The sequence below is a fragment of the Triturus cristatus genome, chromosome 2_1, assembly GCF_964204655.1.
Source record: "Triturus cristatus chromosome 2_1, aTriCri1.1, whole genome shotgun sequence".
Taxonomy (NCBI): domain Eukaryota; kingdom Metazoa; phylum Chordata; class Amphibia; order Caudata; family Salamandridae; genus Triturus; species Triturus cristatus.
Window position 1 is genome coordinate 498,201,124 of NC_140581.1, and position 27,267 is coordinate 498,228,390.

Sequence of the window (27,267 nt, forward strand, 5' to 3'; positions counted from 1 at the left end):
TAAAACAGAAGTTACGTTACATGAGGCAGTGGTGGCCATAGTGCATGTATCAAAAGCAAACAAGATACAAGAGGTAGCATACGATACGTTACAAAAGGAGACAGTGACATGTGTGCATGTTACAAAAGCGATCAAAATACAAGTAAAAGTATAATACTGCAATATATGGCAGACACTCAAAACACAAAACACACTGGGAAGGCACTTCTATAGGCATGGAGAACAGAATTTCCTATAATGGAAGGACTTCCTTCAGAAAATATAGGGCGTGAATTAAATTTGGAAGTGTCTTTGAAGGAGGAGAGATTTGAGGTCAGTTTTGAAGGCCTGGGAAGAGGTGGTGGTCCGGAGCTGAGGCGGAAGTGAGTTCCAAATTCTCACCGCATTGCCTGAAAAGGATTGGGCCATCGATCTTTCCTTCTTGAAAGTGGGAGGTTCAAGCAATAAATGTTCTGCATTCCGTGATGGTCTGGAGCCACCAGAGTGTTTCAGTTTATCCGCCAGGTAGCGAGGGGAGGATGAGTGCAAGGCTTTGTGGGTGATACAGGCAGTCTTGTAGATAGATCTTGCCTCTATGGGAAGCCAACGGAGGGTGGATAAAATGGGTGTGATGTGGTCGCTTCTTTTGGCCCCATGTATGAAGCGAGCTGCTGAATGGAGAACAGACTTCAGGGGGGACAGGTGGGACTTGGGGAGGCCAGTAAGAAGAGAATTGCAGTAGTCCAATCTGGAGAGAACCAGCGATTGGACCAGGGTTTTAAGGTCGTGCTCCGGGAAGAAGCGACGAATCCCCCAAAGAAGGCGCAGTTGGTATCGAGCAGACTTTGCAATGGAATCGATGTGGGAGAGTAGATTGAGTTTTTTGTCGAGTATGACGCCAAGGGATTTTGCGCTCTCGACAATGATGGGTTTATTGTTCAGTAGATTAATCTGATCCATCCATCATTGCACTGGGGGAGGAGAAAGTGAGGAGGAGAGGAGGAGGAATTCAGTTTGAGGGATTCAGGACCAGTTGATGAGTTAACAACCAGTTTTGAATGGAGTCGAGAGTAGAGCTTAGGAGGGAGAGATCGTGAGTGGAGGCCACCTTAAGGTAGATTTGAGTGTCGTCCGCATATAGATGATAGTGGATCCCGGATTTATTCAGGAGATTTCCCAATGGTTCTAAGTAGAGATTGAACAGTGTGGGTGCAAGTATAGAGCCTTGAGGGACACCTTGACCGACCGCTAAAGGAGATGAAAGACTGTTCGCTATTTTGATCATTTGGGATCTATCAGAGAGGAAGGAGGCAAACCATTTGAGCACAGTGCCATCCATGCCCATTCTCTGTTGCAGAGTGTTAAGGAGAGTATTGTGATTGACAGTGTCAAAGGCTGCAGAAAGGTCAAGAAGAATTAGAAGACAAGACTCCCCTGAATCGAGTATCCGCAGTGCGTCATCAATCACTAGCAGCAGGGCTGTTTCAGTGCTGCAGTTTTGAATGAAGCCGGACTGGAAGTTGTCCAGAAGATCATTGTCCTTGATATGGCGAGAGAGTTGTTTCGCTACACATTTTTCTGTGATTTTCGCAAGAAAGGGTAGGTTAGTGATGGGACGGTAGTTGTTAGGGTCGTTCGCATCAGTGGTGGGTTTTTTAAGCAGAGGGGTGACCTGCCCAGTTTTGAAGGAAACAGGAAGGGAGCCTTGACTGAGGGAGAGGTTGACCAGAGTGGTCCAATAGGAGAGAGAATGGTTATAGAAGTCAATGGCACTAGGGATGGGGTCAAGAGAATGGTTAGAGGGCTTTGTATCGAGGATGCATTTAAGTAGGGCATCATCAGAGATGGGGTCAAAGTTTTGCCAAATGGTTAAGGATTTGCGCTCCTCTGTAGGGGTAGGATGAATGACCTGATCTACAAGTGATTTCACCTTTTCATCAAAGAATATAGCGAATTCCGCTGCTTTCTTTGTGGAATCCTTCAATTTGGAGGTTGGGGGAGAGCTGTTTGGGTTCTTGATGAGGTCGAATAGTTTTTTGGGTCTATTTTTAGCTGAGTCAAGGAGGGATTTGAAGTGCGACGCTTTTCCAAGGAAGATGTGCTTGTGGTACTTGGATCTTGCTGAACGAAGCGTGGCCAAATTTTCGGTGGAGGGCGCTTGTCTCCATTGTTTCTCAAGGACTCTTAAGTACTTCCTTTCTTCATAGAGGGATTTGTTGAACCAAGGTGCTGAGGGAGTGGGCCTTTTCTTTTTGCTTTGGAGAGGAGCGACATTATTGATTTCGACTGCAAGGACTGTGAGGCATTGGGAGGTGAGTTCGTTAACATCTAGGTCCGGGTCTAGCCTTGGAAGTGATAGCAAAGCAGAATCACAGAGGGTACTGAGGTCAATATTTTTAGTGTCACGGAACCAGGAAGTAGCCCTCTTAGGCTGGCCGAGAGTTATAGAGTGTGATAGCTGAAGAGAGAATGGGATGAGGAGGTGGTCAGACCAGTCTACATGAATAGGGGTAGCGATGGTCAGCAAGCCTGCTTTAGAAATGACAAGGTCCAGGGTTGAGCCCTTAGAGTGTGTTGTTTCAGTGCAGTGTTGGATAAGATCGTTAGCAGAGAGGAAGGTGGCCAGTAAGTTCGCATAGGTGTCTTGAGGCGAGCCCCAGTGGACATTGAAGTCACCCACAAAGATCTGATTGTCACTTTGCGAGTATTGGTCGCTGATGCAGTCCGTAAGTTCCTCCATAAACGAAGGGCTGCTTCCAGGCGGGTGGTAGATAACATGGAATCTGAGAGGTGAGCGGTGGTGCAATTGAAGCTCAAGAGATAGGCATTCAAAAGTGTGGAAGGAGCTGTTGGGAAGAGCCTTAAGTTGAAAGGAATTTCTAAAGATGACTGCAACACCTCCCCCAACTTTGTCAATTCTGTCATTTCTAAGTATAGAATAACCTGTGGGTACAAGGAGATCAAACAGAGTGAGAGGTATCGTTGAACCAGGTCTCAGTGAGGAAGAGCATGTCAATATTGTGCAAGTTGATGGTATCGGAGATTTCAAGTTTGTGTTTTATTGCATATCTGCAGTTGTGGACCATACAGCGCAGCTCTGTCGCGACTGTTTTGGTGACGGGGGCACTTGGGCTATCACCTACCGGTTTAGTTCAGCTCACGTGGCCCGATCATTCAGCCATCCTTTTTTATCTGAACCTTCCCAAAGTCTCTGATGCAGGGAACATGCATGTGCACAGCTATTGGCGTCAGCTATGGCATTCGATTGAGGCTAACTATTTACAGGAACTTCTCTCTAATAGCAGGCCTACACTGGCGAATAACCAGGAGTCGGCTTCTGCGGACTACCATGCCTGGATTCAGCCTGCAATTAATGCTCTAGCTCCTCTTAAAGAGGGGCGGTGTGGGAGAGAAAGGCCCTCAGAGCCATGGTATATGGAGGACCTCTGTCTTGAAAAACGGCTATGCCGTAGGCAAGAACGCCGTTGGAGGCATGACTATGATAAGGCGGAGAAGGACGCCTATAGGAAGATGATTGATAAATACAAAGAAAAAATATTCTCTGACAAATGGGCTTATTTTATTGATAAATTAAATAATGCAAGCAACTGCCCTAATTAACTTTTTGACACCTTACAAAACTCTCTAACCCCCCACCCCCCGAGCGGAAAAGAACGTAGTGATTGATCAAACTTTCTGTAACACTTTAGCATTGGTTTTTCAACAGAAAGTACACGATATCTACAATTCCTTCTCATTTAATGAGAACACTGGAGCTCACTCTATGCCACATAGTAACTTCAATGGTAAGTGTCAAGCTCACTCTTCTGATTCATCCTCAAGCCAGACAGTCTATCTTAATCACTTCTCTCCCACTACCATGGAGCAGGTGGTCAAAATCCTCTGGAATACCAAGTCTGGCTCCCCCCCACTGACCCATGCCCTACTAACACTATCGGTCTTGCCCCAGAAATCATTGGTTCCCACCTGAATGACATCTTTAATCTTATTTTTCAGTCAGAGGTTTTCCCAACCCTTTGGAAAAAAGCCTTTAACTTACCCCTCTTAAAACAAGCAAACTTAGACACCTCTGACCCTGGCAGCTATTGGCCCATCATCCTTTTGCCTCTACCTGCTAAGATTATTGAAAAAAATTATCAACCAGGAACTCACATATTATATCAACAATAATCATCTGCTCGATGATTCCCGGTATAGCTTCAGGTCCAGGCATAGCACTGAGCTGGCACTCATTAATGCAACTGAGGAAATCAGAAGTACAGTGGACAGAAGCGGAAATGCTGCTTTGATCCTGTTCGACTTCTCAGAGGTATTCGACACCGTCGACGGATCAGCTGTCTTCAGATCTGGGGGTAGGTGGCTCTGCCTTAGCTCTTCTCAAATCTTTTTAACAGACCAAGAGCAAGTAGTGGAAATTGGCAACTCGGTCTCTGCTCCTTTTCAGCTCCCTTTTGGTGTACCTCAGGGCTCTTCCCTTAGCCCCTCTCTTCTTAACCTGAATGTCACCCCTCTGGCACAACTCATTAACTCCTTTGGGTTTGCCATGGTGTCATACGCTGACGACACCCAGATTATTGCCTCTGTATCTAGCAGCTCTCAGGAAACAGCATCCAGATTTCACCAGCACGCGCAACAGATTAGCAAATGGATGCTCCAAAACTGCCAGAGGCTTAACTCGGATAAGACAGAGGTTCTGCTTTTTGAGTCCAAAGCTTCCCTCTGGACACCCAGCTGGAGGCCCCCTGATCTGGGTAATCTGCCCACCCAGCCCTAAAAGCCAAAAATGCAGGGGTTGCTTTTGACACCAAGCTTTACTTCAGCAGTTACAACATTAATGCAATCTCCTACTACAACTTTCTTATCTTAAAAATTGTCAACTGGAACCACCTCTTCATTAGCCTGAAGGAGGGGCTACTGGCCAGACTCTAGGTTCTGCAAAATGCGGCTGCCCAATTACTGTTAAAAAAAATCCCAGATACTGTTGGGCTTAGATGCGGAAAACGCATTCCACAGGGTGGACTGGAACTTCCTGTTTCTTACCCTGGAGAAGTTTGGCTTTGGGGATAGATACTTACAGATGATATGAGCCAACTATTTGAACCCGAGATCTAGAGTCCAGGTTAACAGGATTAGCTCACCATTCTGCAAGCTGGGACGGGGTACTTGGCAGGGGTGCCCCCTATCCCCACTATTGTTCGTCCTGAGCATCGAGCCGCTGGCGGCACGGCTTCGGGCGAACCCGGACATTCAAGGACTCAGATTTGGGGGTGAGGAACACAAGGTATCGTTGTTCGAGGACGATGTTCTGCTGTCACTCACGAGTCCTGTCTCTTCCCTCCGGGCACTACAACCAGAAATTGACAGCATTTGAGCACGTGGCGGGCTTTCGGGTCAACCTCTCTAAATCCTCCATTCTGAACCTTATTCTATCGGAGAAGGAGAAGCGTGTAATTCACGGGGAATCCCCATTTGCGTGGGCTAAACATGGGTTAACATATCTGGGCATTCAGATCACTTCTTCAATAGAATGCTTGTTTCGGGAAAATTTCCCTCCCCTACTTACACAGGTAAAACAAGAGTTACAGCGTTGGAAACCCCTGTTTATCTCATGGTTGGGTAGGATCCATGCGGTCAAGATGACCCTGCTTCCTAAGCAGCTCAATCTCTTCCAGGCTCTCCCAGATAAGGCATACCTGAAAGAGGTGAGATCGCTAGTACTTCGCTACGTGTGGCAGGACGGAAGGGCAAGGTTGCCCTTTCATGTCTTGAGGAGTCCTAGAGCAGAGGAGTCCTAGAGCAGAGGAAGGAGTTGCTCTCCCTGACTTAGATCTATACTTTAAGGCAACACAGCTGAGAGTTATCACTGAATGGTCTATGCGAGCTTCAGATGAGCACTGGCTCCACAGCGGGCTATCATGGGCAGGACAATTTGGGATGTGCTTTGGAAGCCAAAGAAGGATAGACCAGCTAATGCCTACCTAAGCATCCCTACGAGGACCACGCTGAAGATTTGGGATGAGTTCAATAAAAACCAGGGCTGGACCTCCTTTCCGTCCCCCTACACACCCATACACTTTAATCCGGAGTTTCCGCCTGCACTTAAAGAGGGGCCCTTTGACGCATGGAGAGAGGGTGGATGCAAGGTCCTCTCCGATCTCTTCCACAATTATGATATTCTCTCTTTCGAGAATTACCAACGGGATTTTGGCGTTCCGGCTTCGGATCACTTTTATTATTTGCAACTTAAACATTGGGCACTTCTTCCTGCCGGTCAGGGAGGCGGCGACTAGGGCATTCACCCCGATAGAAACACTCGTGCAGAAGGCGAGCTCGACCAAGGGAACAATCTCTTTTCTATAAAAACTTAGTTTCTACTACAGGTGCTCCTCAACCCCGGTTCAAAACAACATGGGACTAAGTCCTGGAAAGGGAGACGACTGACGGGGAGTGGAAACACCAATGGACAGACATCGTAAAATGTAATCACTCGCTTGACTTGAGGGAGGCACATTACAAAATATTGTTTGACTTGTACCTCGTCCCTGCCAAACTAAGAAAGATTTTCCCCCTCATTTCGGATCTCTGCTGGAGAGGTTGCGGTATCCTAGGGGATTTTAGCCACATTTGGTGGGACTGCCCAACGATCAAGCCATTTTGGCAGGAGATTTTGGCCCAAATGAAGAATATGTTCGGTTACCCCGTCCCGAGCTCCTTAGAAGGGATCCTCCTGGGCTTTAGAGACAACACATTAGAACACCAAACCAAAGCGGATAAAGCGATTATGTGGGCATGCCTAGGGGCAGCGAAAAAGTCGATAGTGGCTAATTGGAAGAAAAAAGATGCGTCGATCCTGGCGCAGTGGCACTCTCGCCTATGGAAAATACTCACGATGGAAGGCATGGCGGACATTTTCAGAGGCGAATATAAAAGTTTTGAATTTAAGCGGGGTCCACTGGTATCCTACCTTACAAAAGGGATTCCGCTTGCAGTATGTCCACCCACATTAAGAGGGCTCCATCTGTTCCAATTTTAGAACTGGCAGTGCTGCTATCTTAGAAGTTCTCTCACGAGGAACACTGTGACACTCATCAGACACCAAGCTGAATGCTGACATTCCGACAGTCCTACTCACGTAGTAACTAGGGAAGGGGGGTGTGTTTCTCCACCACGGGGATGGGGGTGGAGGGGAGAGGTTGGGGTCTGGGGGTTTTCGATCTTTTATTTTTCTCCGATGTTGCAATTGCCACAGCAATAAGGACTCATGTGGAGCTCTAAAAGAGAGTCATTCCTGTAAGATAAGATACTGTGATAAAATGTGCGGTGTATCGCTTACGGAATGCCGTGGCTAGGTATCAAACTATTATGGAAATGTTTATGTCAATAAACAGATTTTTGACGACAAAAAAACATTCCAGATTGCAGTCCGCCAGACCATCCCTCCTTCATCGTCATTGGCTACTCATGCAATTATGTATTGCCTTTAGAGCCCTGCATGGGGTTGGTCCAGAGTACTTTAAACATAGGTTCTCCTGGTATTCTTCCCTAAGAGAGCTTCAATCCTCTTCTGCCAACCTAGTTGAGTTCCCTAAAGTACCGGCTCAAGAAGTGTGGTGGCAGGAGCTTTGTCGCTGCCACTTCCAAACTGCGGAACTCGCTGCCCTCTCACCTTAGATCAGACTCAGATTTGCTAGGGTTTAGGAAAGCTCTTAAAACCTGTCTCTTTATTCAGTAATTACAGCCTCGTAAAACAAGCTGCTATACACTCCTTCAAGATTATCCTGAAGGCTGCTCTCCACAGCAACCACTTTGAGAGCTTTCTATGGTTATCAAAGACCACTAAAATCACCATAAGGTTTTTCTGGATTAGGGCAGGGTGCCCCACTTGAGTATGTGTTTACCATACACTAAACCAGCCTCCTACATACACATTTATAAAGTTAAAGTTAGGAAACTTAACTTTTAAAAATGTCCTTACCAGCAATGTAAAAAAAGTCTTAAAACTAAACTGCGCTGTAACGACTTCAGATGTAACTTCTGTCACATGACTCTCAATTTGAACAATGCGAAGTAACAGTAATATCTGACTCTCAATGTAAATGGTCCATACCTTAGCATGTTATATGTGAACCATTGTAGCATTACATTGGGACAGTTGCTTTAAATATATTAGACATTATTTTGTTACAGATTCCTGTCAAAGAGCCAGTTGTGACTTAAATCAACTCCATCACCCATTATTTTGAAGGGAAGCTAAAATAAAGGGAGCTACAAAAGTATGTTCTGTCAAATATTAACATTAAATAATTTAATTCAATTCATGTACGCTCCTGAAAAGGTTCTCACCTGTGAACTAAAGTTCACTTTAATGAATTGCACAAAGCGGTAGGCCAATATTTGCTATAGAATGGAGCAGAAGACCTGTCAAAGTTTCAGTATTGGAACGTTTGATAAACCAACGATACACTACACAAACTGATTGAGGAAATACAAAAAAAACTTTGTACAAAACATTTCTTTTTTAACTATTAAACTTACTACTAAAGTAGGCTGTGTTTTACATCTACTTCCATCATGCTGATCTACGTTCTCTGATGTTTCCCCTGGAGGTTTTTCCAGCGACGTGTTCTCAGTTGCTGAGCTGCTTTTCCTCCCAGCTGCTTTTCCAAGGTTTGGCTTTGGTTTCTGGAATCGGCCCCGTCTTACCTGTGCTAGTTTGGGAGACTGTGGCTGGCTATGTCCTTCTAATCTTGTGGCATCTAGATCATATCTAAAATGATAAATATTAGTCAATAATCATTTTCTCAGAGTTAACAGCATGAGTCTTATTGCAAACAGCAGCTTTGGTTAAAATCTATAATCTAATAAATATAATCCAACACTTTATGTACTATTTTTTATGAGCCACGAACATCTACTTACCACTGCTCTGGTGATCCAGCATTTCCACCAACATTCTCTGACTAGTCTCAGTATCCCCTAGAGCAGCGTCCGGGATCCCATTTGTTTTCATCTGGTGGAAGTGATGACTCCCACTCTCAGGATCACAAGCTCGCCCTCTGAATCTACCTCCCAGCTAAGGGAGACCACAGCTCGGTCTATGATCTGCCCCTGGGGGCTATTTACGCCTATGGCCACATTGGGCTGCCCGTAGAGGTCCCATCAGTAGGTGATTTCTTAGGTCAGACAAAGCCCCCGCATGTATCCTAGTTGGGAACACTCAAATAGCAGGGTTGGAAATGGGGTGCCCTGGGACACCACCCACCAAAACCTCTTCCCTGTTTCTCAGAAAGAACTTGGGAACCCTCCCCCAGCAACCTTACTCTGGTCTGGGACTTGTCTATGCCACACTTAACCTCCCCCTCACTATGCTGGGGGGAACCTGAACCACCCTTCTTTTCTGCCCAGGCACCTTCTTATGGACCAAGGCGCTGAGCCAGAGTTCAGCCTCCTTAGCAAGCTCCCTGGGAACAGTGAGATTACTTTCAATCAGGTGCTGGCACAGATCTGCAAAACAAATACTGAACAGGTTCTCTCTTGCAATCAGGTTATACAGCCCCTGGTAACCCTACATGTCACTGCCCTTTCAGCCAACCATTCAGTGCCTTGCAAAGGGAATCTACACAACCCACCCAGGATGTATGGGTCAGCTTCTGGCTGTCCCCAAAGTTTTGCTTATACTTTTCAGGGGTGAGACCTAATTTCCTGACAAGGGTGTCCTTCATCAGGAGATGACCTCATCCTCTCCCACTTCTTTAGGGCAAGAAGGGCGTCCCTCCAATCACTGGGTATATGCCCCCTATCCTCCTCATGGATCCTATGCATCTGCATAAGCTTCAAACCACTTCTCAATGTCGTCCCCCACACCAAAGTCAGGCACCAGACCTTTAGGAATGTCAACCCTTTTGCCTAGGGCACCATAGGTACGCTGACACCAACATTGCTAGACTTTGCCTGCTTAGCTCTTACATCTAGCTCTGAGGCTTCTCTCATGAGCCATTGTTCTCTCTCCGCCTCCATGGCCAATTTTTTCTTCCCCAAGGCTCTCTCAGCCTTCTCTCCGCCTCCAATGGCCAGTTTCATTTCCTCCATTATATAACGGAGCTATCTGCAGTCTAAACTCCCTTTCGGTCTTCCAATCTGCGAGTTTGTCAAGACAAGTTACACCCCTCAGCTGACTGCTGCATCACAGGACCCTTATCCGGGCCCTGCTCTGGCCCCTCCACATAATCCTCGCCATCGAGGTCATCTGTTGTGACTGATAACTGGTGAGCCACCGCCCATGCCCTCAGGGCCCTTTGGAGCTTTGCCTTACTGGTGCTCATTTTGGAGGGCAGCCCCTTCCCTTGCAAAATTCCTTGACTCAGCCACAGTGTAGCTCTCCAGATTTACGAGCTCAAATCCCGGTGAAGCAATCAGTCAGCTAGAGTAAGCGTGAATTTGGGACAAAGACAAAAAGTCCAACCAAGTAGAAATTTTAAACTCAAATTTGTCCCAGATTATTCATCTGGGATGATCAGTGTCACTGTATGGCTCTGCACAAAGACAAGTCCTAAACCTCAAGACTGATCATCAATGTGAGAAATTGGGTTACTGGTTTGGGATGGGGGAGTGAAATCCTCCTCAAGCAGCAACCAAAATCCTTGTCAGGATGAAGTCACCAGCAAACCCCAAATAAACCGGTGCTCATCCATCTGGTAGCTTGGCACAGATCAGTCAGGCTCAACATAAAAGCAATGTGTAGTATTTATGCAGCACTTCAAACAGCAATAAAGTGAAAACACTACACAAGTAAAATCTCACACCGATTAAAAAATATATTACATTTTAATTAACAAGTTGCCTACCTTTGGTTACGCCTGGTAGCTATCTAGATGCAGATTCCTTACCTTTTGAATTTTCTCTAGGCATCCTACTGTGTCCGGATATTTTTTCCTCAAGCAGTAACCTAGCGCACTGGTGGGTGAGGGCATTCAGCTCTCCGTGCATCATCAGCATCGGACGTGATGTGCGCAGTGCCTATATAGGCGCAAATCTAGCTCGCTGACATCAGTTTCTTTTCACGAGTTTCTATGCCAGGAGCACAGATCCACTAAGAACACTGACCACTAGGTCCCTGAAAGGGTAATAGTCCTGTCCCTAGAAATCCATTTGTAGAGCAGGGAGAATGGGTGGGTTAGTAAAGAATCTGCGGCCAGATAAGAGTCTCTACCAGATAAGGAATTACCAAAGGTAAGTAACTTGTTCATCTGACAGAGACTTCTAGCCGCAGATTCCTTACCTTTTGAATAGCTACCCACGTAATACCTTGGGTCGGCGGGTCAATTTCATACGACAAAGTCCTGCAGGACCAAACAGGTGAAGTGCCCATCCCAACTGACCCGACTGTCAAGGAAATCGTGTTTTGTGAACATGTGCAAGGAAGCCCATGTTGCAGCCTGCCACATATTCAGAACCAGAATTCACGTACTAACGCAATGGTGGCAGCTTTAGCTCTGGTGAACAAGTTACTTACCTTCGGGAACGATATATCTGTAAGAGACATATATTAGTTATAGATTCCTTACCTTAGAATTACCCCCAGGTGTCAGATTGGATCCGGAGAAATGTTTTCGTAGCAGTACCCCTTGCGCGGCAGTAGGTGGCGTCGGTCGACTCCAAGTTCGTCGCCATGGTCGCCATGATGACGTCGCGATATCTACCTAGATGCCACCCTTGCGCGCTGATGTTAGTTCTTTGCACTACATTCCACACCAGAAGCACAGAGCCATGCAAGACACTGACCCCTAGTGCACAAAACTAGGGCCTTGAAAAGGGAGTCCCTTACCCCAGAAGTCAGTTCACAGAACAGGGAAGATGGGTGGGGCGGTAAGGAATCTATAACTAATATAGGTCTCTTACAGATATATCGCTACCGAAGTTAAGTAACTTGTTCATCTGAAAGAGACAATTAGTTATAGATTCCTTACCTTAGAATAGATACCCCAGCAAAACCAACCCTGGAGGTGGGTCTGCAAACTAAGTTCACACCAGAAAGTCCTGGAGAACTGAATGGCCAAAGAAGCTGTCTCTCCAGACTTGGCTGTCCAGGCAGTAGTGTTTCGTGAACGTGTGCAGGGATGCCAACGTGGCTGCCTGACAGATGTCATTGAGAGGGACTCCATGACCCAAATCAGTACTGGCTGCCATCGCACTGGTGGAATCGGCACACAACCCTACCGGAGGTTCCATCTATGCCAAGGAATAACAAATTTTGATGCAAAGAACGAACCACCGAGAGATGGTCCGTTTGTGCATGGCCTGGCCTTTCTTGGCCACATAGCCAACAAAGAGCTGGTCATCCACCTGGAATTGTTCTGTGCGATTCAGATAGAAAGATAGCGCATGTTTTGGATCCAGACGGAGGAGCCTCTCCTCCTTTGAAGGGTCGGGGAGAATGTGGGCAAAGTGATTGTCCAGTGAGAAAAGAAGTAACCACTTTTGGGAGGAAAAAAGGTCGAGTTCTTAGGACAACTTTGTCCAGATGAACAGCAAGGAAAGGAGGCTTAGAAGACAGAGCCTGAAGCTCACTCACCCTGCGAGCAGAGGTGATGGCAATCAGAAAAGCAGTTTTTAAAATTAAGAGTCTAAGAGAACAATTATGTAGCGGCTCGAAAGGAGCACACATAAGGTAAGTCAAAACCAGATTCAAGTCCCACTGCGGCATTACGAAAGGAATAGGAGGAAATAGATGCGTAATGCCCTTAAGGAATCTATTTACAATAGGGGACTTGAAAAGAGAAGGCTGATCAGGAAGCTGAAGAAAGGCTAAAATAGCCGAGAGATAGCCCCTAAGAGTGCCTAGAGCAGAACCCTCCTGGGCCAAAGAAAGGAGGAACAGAACCTCAGAAAGAGGAGCACAATAAGTATCCAGAGCCTTTGCTATGCACCATGCCACAAATTTGTTCCATCTACAGGTGTATACAGTTTAGTGGAGGGACTCCTGGCTGCCAAGATAACATTACAGACTTCGGGAGGAAGGTCGAAAGCTGTCAACTGTCGCCGCTCATTCTCCAAGCAAGGAGGTGGAGGCTGGACAGGTTCGAGTGGAGGACCATCCCCAGCTGCTGCGACAGAAGATCTTTCTGAAGAGGCAGTCTTATCGGAGGATCAATGGCCATGTGTAAGAGCTCGGGAAACCAGACTCTTCATGCCCAATCCAGAGCCACAAGTATGACTTGGGCCCGGTCGCGCTTTATCTTCTTCAACACTCTAGGCAGAAGTGGTATAGGTGGAAAGGCATAGAAGACCGCAACTCCACTTGCAACGAAAAGCGTCGCCTTGGAAATTTAATTGCGCAGAACTGCTGACATTGCAAACTCTCTTCGGTGGCGAATAGATCTAACCAAGGCTCTCCCCACTGCTGAACGAGACCTTGCACCACCCTGAGTGAAGATGCCATTCATGATCCATCATGCACCTGCGGTTGCGTTTGTCCGCCCTGGCATTCAGAGAACCTGCCAGTTGTTGAACCACCAGAGATATGTCCTGATGTTCCAGCTATGTCCAAAGGTGGAGAACCTCTAGACATAGGATCCATGACCCCACCCCGCCCTGTTTGTTGCAGTACCATATGGTGTTAGTGTTGTCCGTGAACACCTGCACTACTCTTCCCCGGACAGAGGGAAGGAATGCCTTGAGTGCAAGACGAATCACCCGGAGCTCCAGAAGGTTGAAGTGGAGCCCGGACTCAGCCGGAGACCAGAGGCCTCTGATCTCCGCCTCCCCCATGTGGCCGCCCCATCCCAGAAGTGAAGATTCTTTCACTACTGTGAATTCTGGTTGGGGAAGGGAGAGGGATCTACCTTTGACTCAATCCTGGTGTGTTAGTCACCACTGCAGTTGGTGTGCAGTGCCCTCCGAGATCTGGACGCAATCAGAAAGATTCCCCTGATGCTGTAACCACTAGAACTTCAGGTACCACTGCAGAGCCCGCATATGCCACCTGGCATGATCCACCAGCAGAATGCAGGAGTCCGTGAGGCCCAGCAGCCTCAGGGTAATTCTGACCAAAACCCGGGATAGAGGCTGAAACAACGATATCATAGCCTGAATATCCCGACCCGCTGCTCGGGAGGATAGGCCCGAAATTGTCCTGTATCCAGAACCATTCCGATAAAAAGGAGCTTCGGAGAGGTAATCAGGTGTGACTTCGACACATTGACAGTGAACCCCAGCGAATGAAAAAGGTCCGCGTAGTCTGGAGGTGGGAAACGACAGCCTGAGGCGAGCCCGCCTTCAACAGCCAGTTGTCAAGATAGGGGAAGACTGGAACCCCTAATCTGCGCAGATGAGCTGCAACCACCGTCATCACTTTCGTGAAAACCCGAGGGGCGCTGGTAAGGGCAAAGGTAAACTGAAAGTGCTTGTGGCCTACCATTAACCGTAGGTGACGCCGGTGGGCAGACAAGACGGGGATGTGAAAGTAAGCGTCCTGCAAGTCCAACGTTACCATCCAGTCTCCAGGGTCGAGGGCAGACAGGACCTGAACCAATGTCAACATTTTGAACTTTTCCTTCCGGAAAAAGCGGTTGATGTTTCTGAGATCCAAGATAGGACGCAGGCCTTTTTCCTTCTTGGGCACCAGAAAGTAGTGGGAATATCAGCCACAACCTACTTCTGGGCAGGAACTCGCACAATAGCCCCCTTGGCCAAGAGAGCCGTAACTTCCAGATGGAATTGTGGTGGCATGGGAGGAGGGGTAGTCTTGAAGGGGAGGGAGTAGACCCTTTGGATTATCTGCAAAACCCACCTGTCCAATGTGATGGTCTGCCAGTGGGAGAGGTGATGGCTGATCCTGCCGCCCACTTGCAACTGGTGGCCCTGAAAGGACAGACCTGGAGGGTTTGGAAGCTGCTGCAGAGAGGGTACTGGTGGACTTGCCCGCCTGCTGGCCCCAGACCCACGGTGTTGGGTCCTTCCTCCCCGGCCACGTAGAGGCTGGGTAGCTTGCGTCTGCTTGTGGCCCTGGGTGGAACTTGGTGGGGCACCCCTTCCATAGCTACGAAAGGGGCTGCACAGGACGAGAGGTGGCAGCGAGGCCCAAGGATCTTGCCGTAGCTCTAGAATCCATGAAGCGCTCGAGCGCACTGTCCGCCTTGTCGCCAAACAGGTGACGGCCATCGAAGGGCATGTCCACTAGAGTCGATTGGACATCTCCAGAAAAGCCAGTGGCTCTCAGCCAGACATAGTTCCTTAGGGCTTCTGACCTAGAAATCGTTCTACCCAGCAAGTTAGCAGTGTCCAGCCCACATCGGATGGTGAACTTTGCTGTGTCTCTCCCCTCAGCACCCGCACGGGAGTGTGTGGTCTGGGCCTCCTCCGGGCACGATGGCAGCACTTGTGCGACTGTATCCCACACAGAGTGAGTGTAATGGCCTGAGAGACATGCGGCGTTCATCAACTGCAGTACTAAGCTGGCAGAAGAAAACATCTTCTTCCCAAGGTGGTCCAGCTTCTTGGATTCCCTATCTGGGGAGCAGAAGGGAACGTGCCTTTGGATTTTAAGGCTTGGACCACCAAGCTCCCGGGGAAAGGGTGTTGGGAGAGGAAAATTGGTTCACCCGGGGTCGGGCGGTGGTGTCGGGCGATCATACTATCCACAGGAGCCCCTGTGCTGGGCCTGAACCAAGTGCCCAGAAGGATGTCTGTGAGGGCCTCATTCAATGGCAGCAGGGTCTCCGAAAAGGCCGCTGCCGTCTGAAGCACCTCAGTCAGGAGATTAGTCCTGACTGCCACCGTAGGAAGCTCAAGGCCCAAGACCTCAGCCACCCTAAGCTACACCACAGCGTAGGAGACTCCCTCCTCTGTAGCTATGGTAGGGGGAGAAAGCATGCCAAGGTCTGGGGAGGTATCCAGACCACTGGCCTCACCCAACTCCTCTCTTCAGTCCGGCTCTACAAGCTGGTCTGCCAAAGGGTCAACAGACCCCTCCCAGTCTCACCCTTCTCTGGCTGCCACTGAGGGGGGATAGGGAATGCCACGATAGAACTGTGGTACAAAAGTACCGGTCGGCACCGGTCCGGATTCGTGTCCAAGTCGAGGGAGAGGCCGGTGTCATTGTTGGCCGGGGACACAACTGGCATCGGAAGTGCCGGAGGCCTCGTCAGAGGTATTGGTGCCAGAGGAGGAGTCGTGAGGTCGACCGGCATCAATCCGGATCCAGGCCTGGATCCCCGGGGGCCTGGCAGCGCCGAGGCCGGAGCTGCCGGCATCTAAGGCCTAGAGCCCCCAGCCGAGTCCGTGTGGCCCGAAGGCATGCCGGCGGAGTCAAGCTGCCCAAAGATGGAGTGGAAAGCTTTGTATAATGCACGAAGCTGGGCAGCGGACGTTCTGGCTCTCGGGAAGGGAGGGAAGCTCAGAGCCCTCCCAGCAGGCTCAACCGAAGGACGACAACCTTTCGCATCCCGCGTCGGCCAACGGAGGGGAAAAAGACGAAGAGCGATGGTGCTTCTTCACCTTCTTCTTGTGCGCCGACTTACCCAAAGATGAAGACTTCGATGAGGAGTGATGGTGGTGACTCAGCGACCGGTCATGCGACCTCCCTCTCAACCGGGACCTCGAGCGGCATGGAGCTGACTGCCGGGCCTCCAGAAGCTTTCAGGACTGCTCCCGCAAAGACTTCGGGTTCATGGCCCGACAGTCGGAGCATGACTTCGTGGTCGCGCTCCAGGCACCAAAGACACATGAGGTGCAGGTCCTTGACTGCCATCAACTTGTGACAGCAGTCACAAGGCTTGAAGCCGGTCCGATGATGGGACATCCCTACGTGCAGCAAAAGTCGAACGAATCAAAAAAGATGTCAACAAAAGTCGAGAAAGCACTAGTCAAAAACTGACTAAGGGTACTGCTCTCTCTGGATCTGCGCTTGCTGTTGCGGAAAAAGAAAGAACTGATGTCAGCGTGCAGGGGCGGCATCTAAGTAGATACCGTGACATTGTTCAGGAGATCACAAAGCCAACGACGAATGCGGAGTCGACCGATGCCACCTACCGACGCGCAGGGGTACTGCTGAAGAAAAATTCAGTCTGACGCCTGGGGGTAATTCTAAGGTAAGGAATCTATAACTAATAGTCAGATATGGCAGAAGAGCTCCTGGAGAGGGTGGCACAATCAGTGCTACAGGCCTACTAGTAACATTTAATTTACAGGCCCTGGGCACATGTAGTAACACCATACTAGGGAGGTACAAGTAAACTTAATGTGACAATTGGGTGTAAGCCAATTTCACCATGTTTAAAGGAGAGAGCACAGGCAATTTAGCGGTGGTAAAGTGCACAGAACCCTAAAGCCAACAAAACAGGTCACGAAAAGAGGAGGAGCAAGGCAACACGTTTGGTGGTGACCCTGCGAAAAGGGTAATTAGCATCTCTTGTATTCCTTCCTCTTTTTTAACCTACCAGTTTTCAGAGTATCATTCTCAGCATTCATACTGATTAGCTCATCATCAGTATAAGAACCCAAAAAAATATTCCCCCAAAAAGGCAAGTTTAGAATGCATTGTTGCGCCTCCAGCTTGCGAATTATGAGGCCTAGCTAGGGAAGTAGAGTTAAACACAGTCAATGAAAATCCTCAGGGGCAGCCAAATCAGAGGAATCTGCAGCCGCACTGATAACTTGGTTTGACAAAGCCATTCCCTCTTGGAGGACTTCCTGAAAGCCATTCCTGGTTAGTTTCTTAGTGAAAGGCAGAACATAATTCCATAGGGTTCTTTCATAGCAATGAAGTGGCGATAACGGTCTTCATCGCTGTAGCTGATAAGCCACATATTTTCTTCCTAACTGAGCCCATCCACTAACTCCGATGGTCAACGACAGAGCATACAATTTTCTATCTATTGAGACAATGACAAAATAAAGCTGGGGATCTGTTCTTAGAAATAGTGGATGTTGATCAGGAGGTGTATACTTCTTTTAAAGTCTAGTTGGAACAGACTTGACAGAAGAAAGAGTAAGAAAGAGTTGCACTGCAGACTCTGAAAGACCAGGGACAAACAGTAGAAGAGGTCTAGACAATTATCTGTGATGCAGGGTCTCAAAGATCACATATGTTGACATTGTGCAATATTTAGTTTTGCAGCTCGTTTGACGAGTACCTAAAAAAGAAGTTGTAATGTCATCTACTTGGCAGACAAAAGTAACAAGAGAGTTTGATAATATGAGATCAAATCTCTAATGGAAGAGAGATCCAAAGTAGATGTTCGAGAATCAGAAAGTCTATTAGAGTGCCCATGAGAACGAGACCACCTCCTACAATGTTTCGAGCACCTAGAATGAGAACTTTAGCTTCTTCTGGGGTGACTTCTATAAGGCGTTTATGTTGTTTTATGCAGACCTCTGTACCTGGAAGGCTTTAGAAGAGAGGAGTGCGGTAAAGTCTGAGGCACTACTGGTGACACAGGTAGATGAAGAGTTGTTAAAAGTGGCAGAGAAACTGTTGGCGAAGGAGAATAGCAAGGACAAAAAGATCTTCTCTGTGAAGGAGCAGAGATGAAAAACAAAAGTAACTCCTCTTTTGGAGAGTAAGCCCTGGAGTACACAGAGTCAGAGGTCTGTGGCAACTTATTTTTCTTCAATTGGCGAAGACACTAAGAAGACAGATCTAAATTTCCTTATAGTATTTTTTCTCTGAAGGAGAGAGGCCGGAAATACTTGACGTCAAAGGTGGTATCAAGAGCAAATGACCTTTAGGCCTCAGCATCAAACATTGTCTTGAAAGTAACAGTGGACCTCAACAGCAAAAGCCTCGAGTTCTTCAACAAAGACTGTTTCTGCAGCATTCCAGCCTTAATCAGCAAGTTGATACTGTAACCTACCTTCGCTGGGAACAGTGTTGCTTTCTGTGCAGGTGTTTGTCTGGATCTATTCCTCAGGGTGTCCTTGGAGAGTGCTGAAGAAGCTGTGGTAGGCGGTTCCCCCTGTTTCTCACCCCTCTGTAAGAAAGTGCCCTCGTTTTGCATGGTTGCTCCCACTTTTTGCTGAATTGCTGATGTACTTTGACTTAGTGTGCCCTGGGATCCTGCCAATCAGGTACCCAGGGCCTATGTTCTTTCCCTAAAACTGCATTGAAGACAAACCCCAATAGGCACTCTCTGGCCACAGGTAAATGGTACCACAGATACACAGGGCACTGTAACCAGGGAAGGCCTCTAAGGGCTGCAGCACTTTCTGTGCCACCCTTATAGGTCCTGTACCTTTACACTCACACACTGCCTTTGAAGGCTGCGTGTTTTGGTGCAGAACAAAGTGAAGAGTCGAAATGGCACACATACCCGTGTGCCATGCCTACAACCCACTGCCCTGGTATAGATCAGCCACCCTTCTAGCTGGGTGCACTATACCATTGGTGAGGGTACAGGTGCATGAGCCCTATACCCCTACAGTGTCTAAGCTAATTCTTAGACATTGTAAGTGCAGTTAAGCCATAAAGAGTGTATGGGTCTGGGAGTTTGTCATTACAAACTCCACAGTACCATAATGGCTGCACTGAAAACTGAAAAGTTTGGTATCAAACTTCTCACCACATTAAACCCACACTCATGCCAGTGTGGGATTTAATGAAAAATGCACACAGAGGGCATCTTAGAGATGCCCCCTGAAAAATGACCTAACACTAGTGTCCAGGCTGAGTGGCTGCTCCCCAGATGCCACCACCAGACATGTTTCTAGAACCCCGGGGTCGAGAGCCTGCTCCTCTCGAGGGTCTGAAACAATGCACATCCTGGGACGAGGTGCCAAGCTTCCTCCCTCAGGATGGGCAGGGTCCACTAAGGGTAAGCTTCAAAGGCTTGCCGCCTTTGTGAGCTTCCCCAGGCCTTTTGTTGCCCCCAGAAGCTGATCCCCACCGGTCCTGACCCTCACTTTGGGTGAGAGAACCGGCAGGAAAACCAAGTGAGGAAGGGAGATGTGCCCACCTTTGCCAACCCCACCCCTCAGGTGGGGGAGGCGAGGTGAAGCACAATACTCAGTCCCGGCCATCTTGAAGATGGAGGTACCCAGCCAAGCAGAGTGAGGCATATGCCCCCCCTCCCACTGGAGGGTGGCATAATAGAGGGTGTACCCACTCCAAGGAAGGGACGCATTGGTCCCAACCTTTTACTTACCTGTAACGCCCCTAAATCTAGTCTTGAGGAGCACCCCTAAACCATGCCTCCTCAGATAAGAAACAACCAAGAAAAAAAGAAGAAGGACCGAAGAGCCGTGCTGAAGCTAAGGAGAGGAGGACGCCCATTGACTTGGCCCCAGCCTTACGGTCCTGTCCCCACCTCGACCCTGTAGAAGCGTAACTCCGGTGTGTCCTGCAGCCAGCAACCTCAAGAACGCCGAGGACCTGCCCTGTCTTCCAAAGAAAAGACTTTGTCTCCTGTGAACACAGGATTTGTTCACCCACAGACTCTGGCTCTGGCCAAATCCGTGAGTCTGCACCACTCTGTACCCGTCACCCCCGGCCCAAGTTCGAGTGGCCCAACACCCCGAGGAGGTCTCCCCAGCGATTCTGACCCGAGATCCGGTGATCTCTGACCTGCTTTGAATCCCCCAGCAGAGCCTGCAGCCTCTTTTCTGGAGGATCCCCCCCGACCGCGACCGGAGCAGGTAGGAGAAACCGGACGCCTAAAGACACCCCCGCACCCGAAGCCCCAGGGCTTTGGGTGGGCCAACCGAGGGTGTGCCAGCATCCCCAGGCATCCCAACTTACCTGTCCAACCAGTGATCACCTGAAGAAGATCTTCGTCCCAAAGTCTGCAGCCTTTGTTGAAACTGGCAAATCCCCATTGAAATCAAAAGGGCAGCCGACGCCAAACCTGCACCCTGCACCCAGCCGCCACTGCGGGTGCACTTGTTTTGCTAAACAGGATAATCCTTTGCCCTGAGCCTAACACCAGGAGCTTTGCTCCCACAACCCAGTGGGCCTGCTTGTAAGCAGCCACCAACCGGAGGCCTCCTATCCCCCACTGGATAACATTTGGCCTCAGCACTCGGCCGCTCTAGTGCTGCTGAGAGTAACAAGAGTGCATCCTTGACCCTAGGGGAACCCTTGTTCTTACCCACGAAACTCAACCCCAAAGACCGAGGACTTACCTGGTAACCATTAACTTAATTTCTATCCTATTGACTGTTTTCTCTCAAAAATGTTTTTAGTGTGGAGTTAATTTGTATGGAAACCTGAAAAATTACAACTGTGCAAAAATGATATACCAGCTTTTCTCTAGGAAATGTCCCAGTGTGATATATAGGCATATCACACTGAGTAGAAAAAGTAATTTAAAAAGTAATCTGAAAAGTAATCTGTACAACAATTTCAATACCTTGACTTACCTGTATTTCAAACAACTGCCTCAGAACTTGCATTCATTTGTAAACACTGCATAATATTTTGCAAAGCATTTATTTCACTTACATGTGCCAGGCTTGGCTTGGTTCTAGAAATAAAATAACTTAATAATATTTGTATACAAACAAAATTGGTCTGAGTTCAGTCTTTGAGTGTGTGACATAATTTGCTGATTGGAGTAGGTTCAACAAATGCTTAACACTACCCTCTGATACAGCCTTACTGCTTACCCACACTACCACAAATAGAGAGTAAGGTGCTATCTACATTTACCTCTGCCTACCTTTGGGGTTCCACTGGACTCTGTGCACACTATACCTCATTTTGGTACAGTATATTCAGAGCCAGCTTCCTACACCCTCAGATCTCGCTGAAGTAGCATCTCAGACCCTCTCCGGCAGGCCATGTAGTCTAATCTTCTCCCTGTCCTTTAGTGTTCTTCTGGAAACCAGGCAGTGTCTGCAGTCTTCAGGGAGAGGATCATCGGGCAGGCACACAATACAGAGGTCATGGGGGTCTGAGTGAGCCTTTTTTCCATTCGCTGGGCACTTAATGAAAATGCTTCCTGACAGAAAAAAAGAAACACTCTAAGCACTAAGGGGTATCAAGTGAAAAGAATCTGAAAAATGTGGTAAGGTTTCCAATGCCAATGCTCTAGGATCCGATTAACAGGAGCCAGAAAAAAACTGACTTGTTGCTAGTCAGTGATTAGGACTACTGATGAGGATTCCCTGGAGGAGAATGTCTGGTTCCCTTATATACATGTATATGCTGCAGGTCAAGACCTACAGTTGTACACAGACATCCAGGCAGATGGCAGGTGGAACAATGAGTGAGAATTTGAACGGACCTGCATTTGGTGGATGGATGGGTGAATCAGTCTATCCATACAAGTCTAAGTAAAAAATCTGTTCTAAATTAAATACACATCTAGCAAAGGATAGTTTATTAAAGGAATCACTAACATTTCTTGTCTGGCTTGTGTTTTGATAATACAAAGACTGTGTCCTAAGGTTGTTTTTATTAGTCATGGTTTGATGCAATCTTGTTGATATACAGGCTTAGATGAATAGGTTACATTTGTATTCTAAACAGACCTGAAGGTAACAGATTTTTGTATTATATTTTTCAGAAATATATTATTGGTTATTTCTATACAAACAATATGAAAACAAAATGTCATCATCAGTTCCATTTTAGGTTTCATTGACTATAGTACAGTCTCTATGCGTCACCATGTAGAATGTTATCATGTTTTCCGTTCCTTCCTCTCCCTGCCAAGGGCCTTTGGTATATTGAGATTTGTATGGTTACTTTCTGGTTCCCCATAGCCCCTGATATGATTTCCAAGTGCCTCAATCGTTTCTCATTTATTAGGGCTGTCTCTCCTCTGATACACAACATCTTCAGCAAGCATACACCAGTCCATATCCCTTTCCTATTCTGCCTGGCCTGGAATTTCCCAGGCCCCCTATTTTTAGGCAATATTTATTTTCGCCATGATCATGCCCAGTGCTGTCCATGGTCTGGAGTATTTTGGTAGGTCGTCTTTGCGCCAAATGTTTAGTATATCTCATTGCCGTTCTTGCAACAGGCCTTCCTATCACTCGCATCAAACATTCTTAGATTTGTCTCCAGTAAACCTTTGGATAGGCCGAGACTATACAAAAAAGGGAGCCTTCTTGATTGAAGACACTTACACATTTCAGTATGTTGAAAATAGAGACAACAGCTTTGTAAAATTACGGGTGTCGATTGATTGTGGCTCTAGCATGAAGATTGTTAATCCCCCAAACATTAACTTTAGCCACTGGTAACTCCTTTTTACTAGCCTTCCATTCCTACTTACTGCTGAAAGTTCGCTGTCTACAGCTAGAAACTACCTAGAAATCAAATCTGCACAACTCAAAACAAAAAGCCATTTTATTTTTTAAAAATGGGGCAGTTCTCAAAGTGAGGCGACCTCCGCAGAAAGTACAGTTGCCAAAGTGCGCCATCTTTGCCTACCTCGTGATATCCGTGCTCTAAGCAGACCCAAAACAAAATGAGGTGGAAGGTGTGGTGGAAGGTTTAGGAATATGAGGAGAAAGGGCAAATGGGGTAGGCTGGCAAGTGAGGGGGGAAAAGCAGTTATCTCTGGGAGCTGAACTTCTAAAAAAGACTGCTGCAGGAAGGCTGGAGTAGGTGCCACAGGACAAAGCAGTATATTGTTTTGACTAAAACAGAAATGCTGGTGTCGACCCCCAAGAGCAGTAGCTGGCACTCACTGAGGCTGAGCATGCACACTGTTGCAATCTGTCAGCCAGGGTAGAGTCATCAAGCAATGCGGCATGCCCCTCTTAAAGCGTTCTTCTGAGAAACGCTGATGTTTGGGTCCTCCAAGGGGAAGTGGCTCCTGTACAAAATGCTAATACATTCATCTTCAAGTAAGACATTTCTATGCCATCCTCCGAGAAAAATATGGTGCAAAGTGATGTTTGGCAATGGCCACTCTTTTTGTTCAGCAAGCCACCAGTCCTTTCCTAATGGAAGCCATTTTGTAAATGCATCAAAACACCACTATTTAAATACGTAAAAAGAACACAACAATTTAGTGAATTCTGTGAGGTCATGCATATTTCTATTTATGATTAGAACACACTAATAAGAATATGTTACAACATAATTTGTTCATAATAAATCATATTAAGATAGAATAACCAATCTAGATATTGTGCTCATTGTTTATACGTATATGGAACTTACTTTGAGTGTTGCTTTGGAGACAGTTCTCTGATACATTCTTGTTCTTTTTCATTTGAGCATCCAAGGGAATCTTGTGGAGGTCTCAGACTGTTTGAAGGTCCATCTTTCTTAATCAGATCTACCGCCTCTAAATCTGATTGGTAATGCTCACTTTGTCTACAGTTTGAAGAGGATTCCTCCAAAGTTTCAACATCACTCTAAAACACAAAATACACAATCAATGTATCTAAGTGTAAAAAGAAAGACTGTCAAGTCCAGGACTTTCAAGAGAGGCAATAAAGAGATAAGGCAATAAGTAAAATGAAACTTTGATGAGTTGAATTATTTTCAAGAGATAAGGGAAGGATGAAGGAATTAATATGCTAAGTTTAAAGGTAGAACTAGGATGCATTAATAGCAAAGGAAATCAGTTTTAAAGTTTATTTAACCTGTTGTAAACTAAAGGAATCTAGGTGCATGTCTCAGAAGCTCTTCTGGCATGACTTTGTTGTAATCTACTTGTTGGGTTAATGCATCCACCCCATTGCTGTTCTCTGTCTTGCTGCTCAGCAAATGGTGAGGTCATTGGAATGTTGAGAGTGGTTGTGCTTAAAGAAGGATCAGTTTGCTTGGATGGACTGAGCAGCAAGGAGGCTGCACCTGGTGGGGCATTATATGGATTTTACCATCATCCTGTAACTGAAGAAGTAACTTGAAGAATAAATCCATAACCTTTACCTACATGTCCTGTCTACGTATCATCCCTCAATTTAACAGACTTCTCATACTCACCAAGTCAACAGAAGACCTTCCTCAATCTGAGAGAACTCTGAAATTCCTTCCTTTAATCACTTGTGACCTCCAGGCAGCACTAACCGTCACATTACATCAACCCCACTTCCAAACCCACCTATTTCTCACTCCACAGAAAAGTGCAATGCCATAAACAGAAGAACAGATAACACACAAACTCATTCCTGTAGAATCCTGCAATGGTCAGCCTTCAAAGCCATTTCTTGCACAGATCTGGTTTGCGGTTTCGTGTCCCTCAAAACTGTTTCTTAGGAAAATCATCATCCTTTATCGGAGCTCTCTATGGATGCTCTCTTACCCCGACTTACTATTGCCAAACTCTCCCTCAAGGCATCTTTCCCAGAAGCTCTCAAAACTCGCCAGACTCTCCCACTTTTAAAGAAATCAGACTCTGATGATCCCGCCAACTACCAAACCATCATTCACCTGTCATTCATGGGCAAGATCATTGAAAAAGCAAGCAACTTACCTCAACACTAACCATCTCCTGCATGGCCATCAGTCTGATTTCAGATCATGCTGCAGTACGGAGACCACCCACCTAACACATAGTAGCCACTATCCTTTTGACCACAGAAGAAGATAAATCCTGCCTCCTGATATTACTGGACCTCTCAACTGCCTTTCACACAGTCGACCAGCCCACCCTCATACCCACCTTCGAGAATAGGATTTACTTATTCAGATGGGCACTAGGCACCTCCAGGCCACAAAAGATCCCTATCAAATGAGGAGTCCCACAGGGTTCTACACTGTCTCCTGTTAACTTCAAGCTTTACATGGAGTAACTTAGTTCTCTACTCACTGAAATCAACATCAAGGTTCACCAATATTCCAATGCTACACATCTCTACTTGAACGTCTACACTGCTTTAGACATACATTGGCCCAAACACTTCTTGTACATAATTCAGAACTGAATGCCCAGCACCTACCAGAAGCTCAACCCAACCAAGACAGAGTTTCTATTATTTGCCAAGAATGATAAACCAGATACAGAACAAGCCTGTCTCAATCATATAAACATGCTTCGAACCCCAATTCTCACCAAATGCCAAATCACCTATATTCACCCTGGTCAACACCCTCTCCCTCCAGCAAAAAAACAAAGACGGCCTGCTACCAGGTCTCTTCTAAAGAAATTCAAACAGTTTATTCCAGAAGGCAACTTCAGAACTACTGTTCAAGCCCTTGCACTCTTGTTATGATGTTGTAATATTACTGGAGTTTATAAAGCGTGCATTCACCGTGCGGTTTCATGGCACTACTGAGGGGACAAGGAGGTAAATAAGAGTAGGCAGAGAATTAGTTGTAAGCTTGTCTAAATAGCCAGGTTTTTAATAATTTTCTAAATTCTAAGATTCCAATCTTATCTCAAGTGGGAAAGTGTTCCAGAGGTTGGGAGCGACGGCCGAGAATCTGGCACCACCCAGTCTCTTCCTCCAGAATTTGGGAACTGATAGGTAGTTCAAGTGAGAATTTAGGGGTGTACTTGTGGAGTCAGAAGGTGAGGAAGGAGGGGCTTTTGTTGTGGAGTGTTTTGAAAATGATACAGCTGACATTTTACATGTCTACAGGCAGCCAGTTGAGGTCTTTCATGAAGGGGGTGATTTGGCATCGTTTGGATTGCTTATAAATTAGACGAGCTGCCTGGTTCTGGACAATTTGGAGCCTTTTGATGAGGAATTTGGGTAGGCCAACATATAGGGAGTTGGTGTTATCAATCCTAGAAAGAATGAGAGCGATGACAGCTTTGATAAGGGCCTCAAAGGTGAGTAATTTAGCAATCTTCCTGATTTTGTGGACTCTTGCATATGGATGGTAGAAATGCCCTACTACATGGCCTCCCAGACTCTACACTGTGTCACGGCTCCAGGCCTAATCCTCGGGAGCGAAGAAGGACCTGGGTTACTAGTGACTACCCCTAAGGGAGAGAAGAGACAGCTCAGGACCAACAAGGTGAAGGACAAACAGGGTAAACTCAGTTACTGCAGACTTATTGGGTGTCAGTGCTGGGGTCCTATCAGGATGCAAACAAAAACGATAACAGGGTAACTCTGACAGCAATTATTTCTATATAATGTATAAAACCCCCGAGAGCTATATCCCTTCTCAGGTTGTGTACCCCACTAGACTCACCATCTTCAGCAACAAGGATGCGTTGAAATGAGGACACAATTCCACTCTGGAATATGCATAAATGTTCAGCGTAGAATCCACAAGAAGTCAAGTAACACTCCAACTGGGATTCAAAAGTAAACTGGCTCAAACATATGTCAGAATGTTCACTCACGAGGGAAATTAATCCTTACACTGAAGTCCCAGGATATTAGAGAGAAGAGCTGCTCAAATATTTAAAGTGT

General features: G+C 46.9%; 1 protein-coding gene across 4 annotated transcripts in view; it reads right to left on the reverse strand.

The window, feature by feature from the left end:
• The window catches only part of BDP1 (BDP1 general transcription factor IIIB subunit), a 1,439,438-nt gene that overhangs the window by 812,695 nt on the left and 599,476 nt on the right, over window positions 1–27,267 (reverse strand). For all 4 annotated transcript variants that reach the window (XM_085632357.1, XM_085632359.1, XM_085632358.1 and 1 more), the window contains exons 21-22: window positions 24,113–24,309; window positions 8,536–8,767 (exon numbers count right to left, since the gene is read on the reverse strand). In XM_085632357.1, the coding sequence (XP_085488483.1) occupies window positions 8,536–8,767; window positions 24,113–24,309 (429 nt within the window). The remainder of the gene's footprint in view (window positions 1–8,535; window positions 8,768–24,112; window positions 24,310–27,267) is intronic.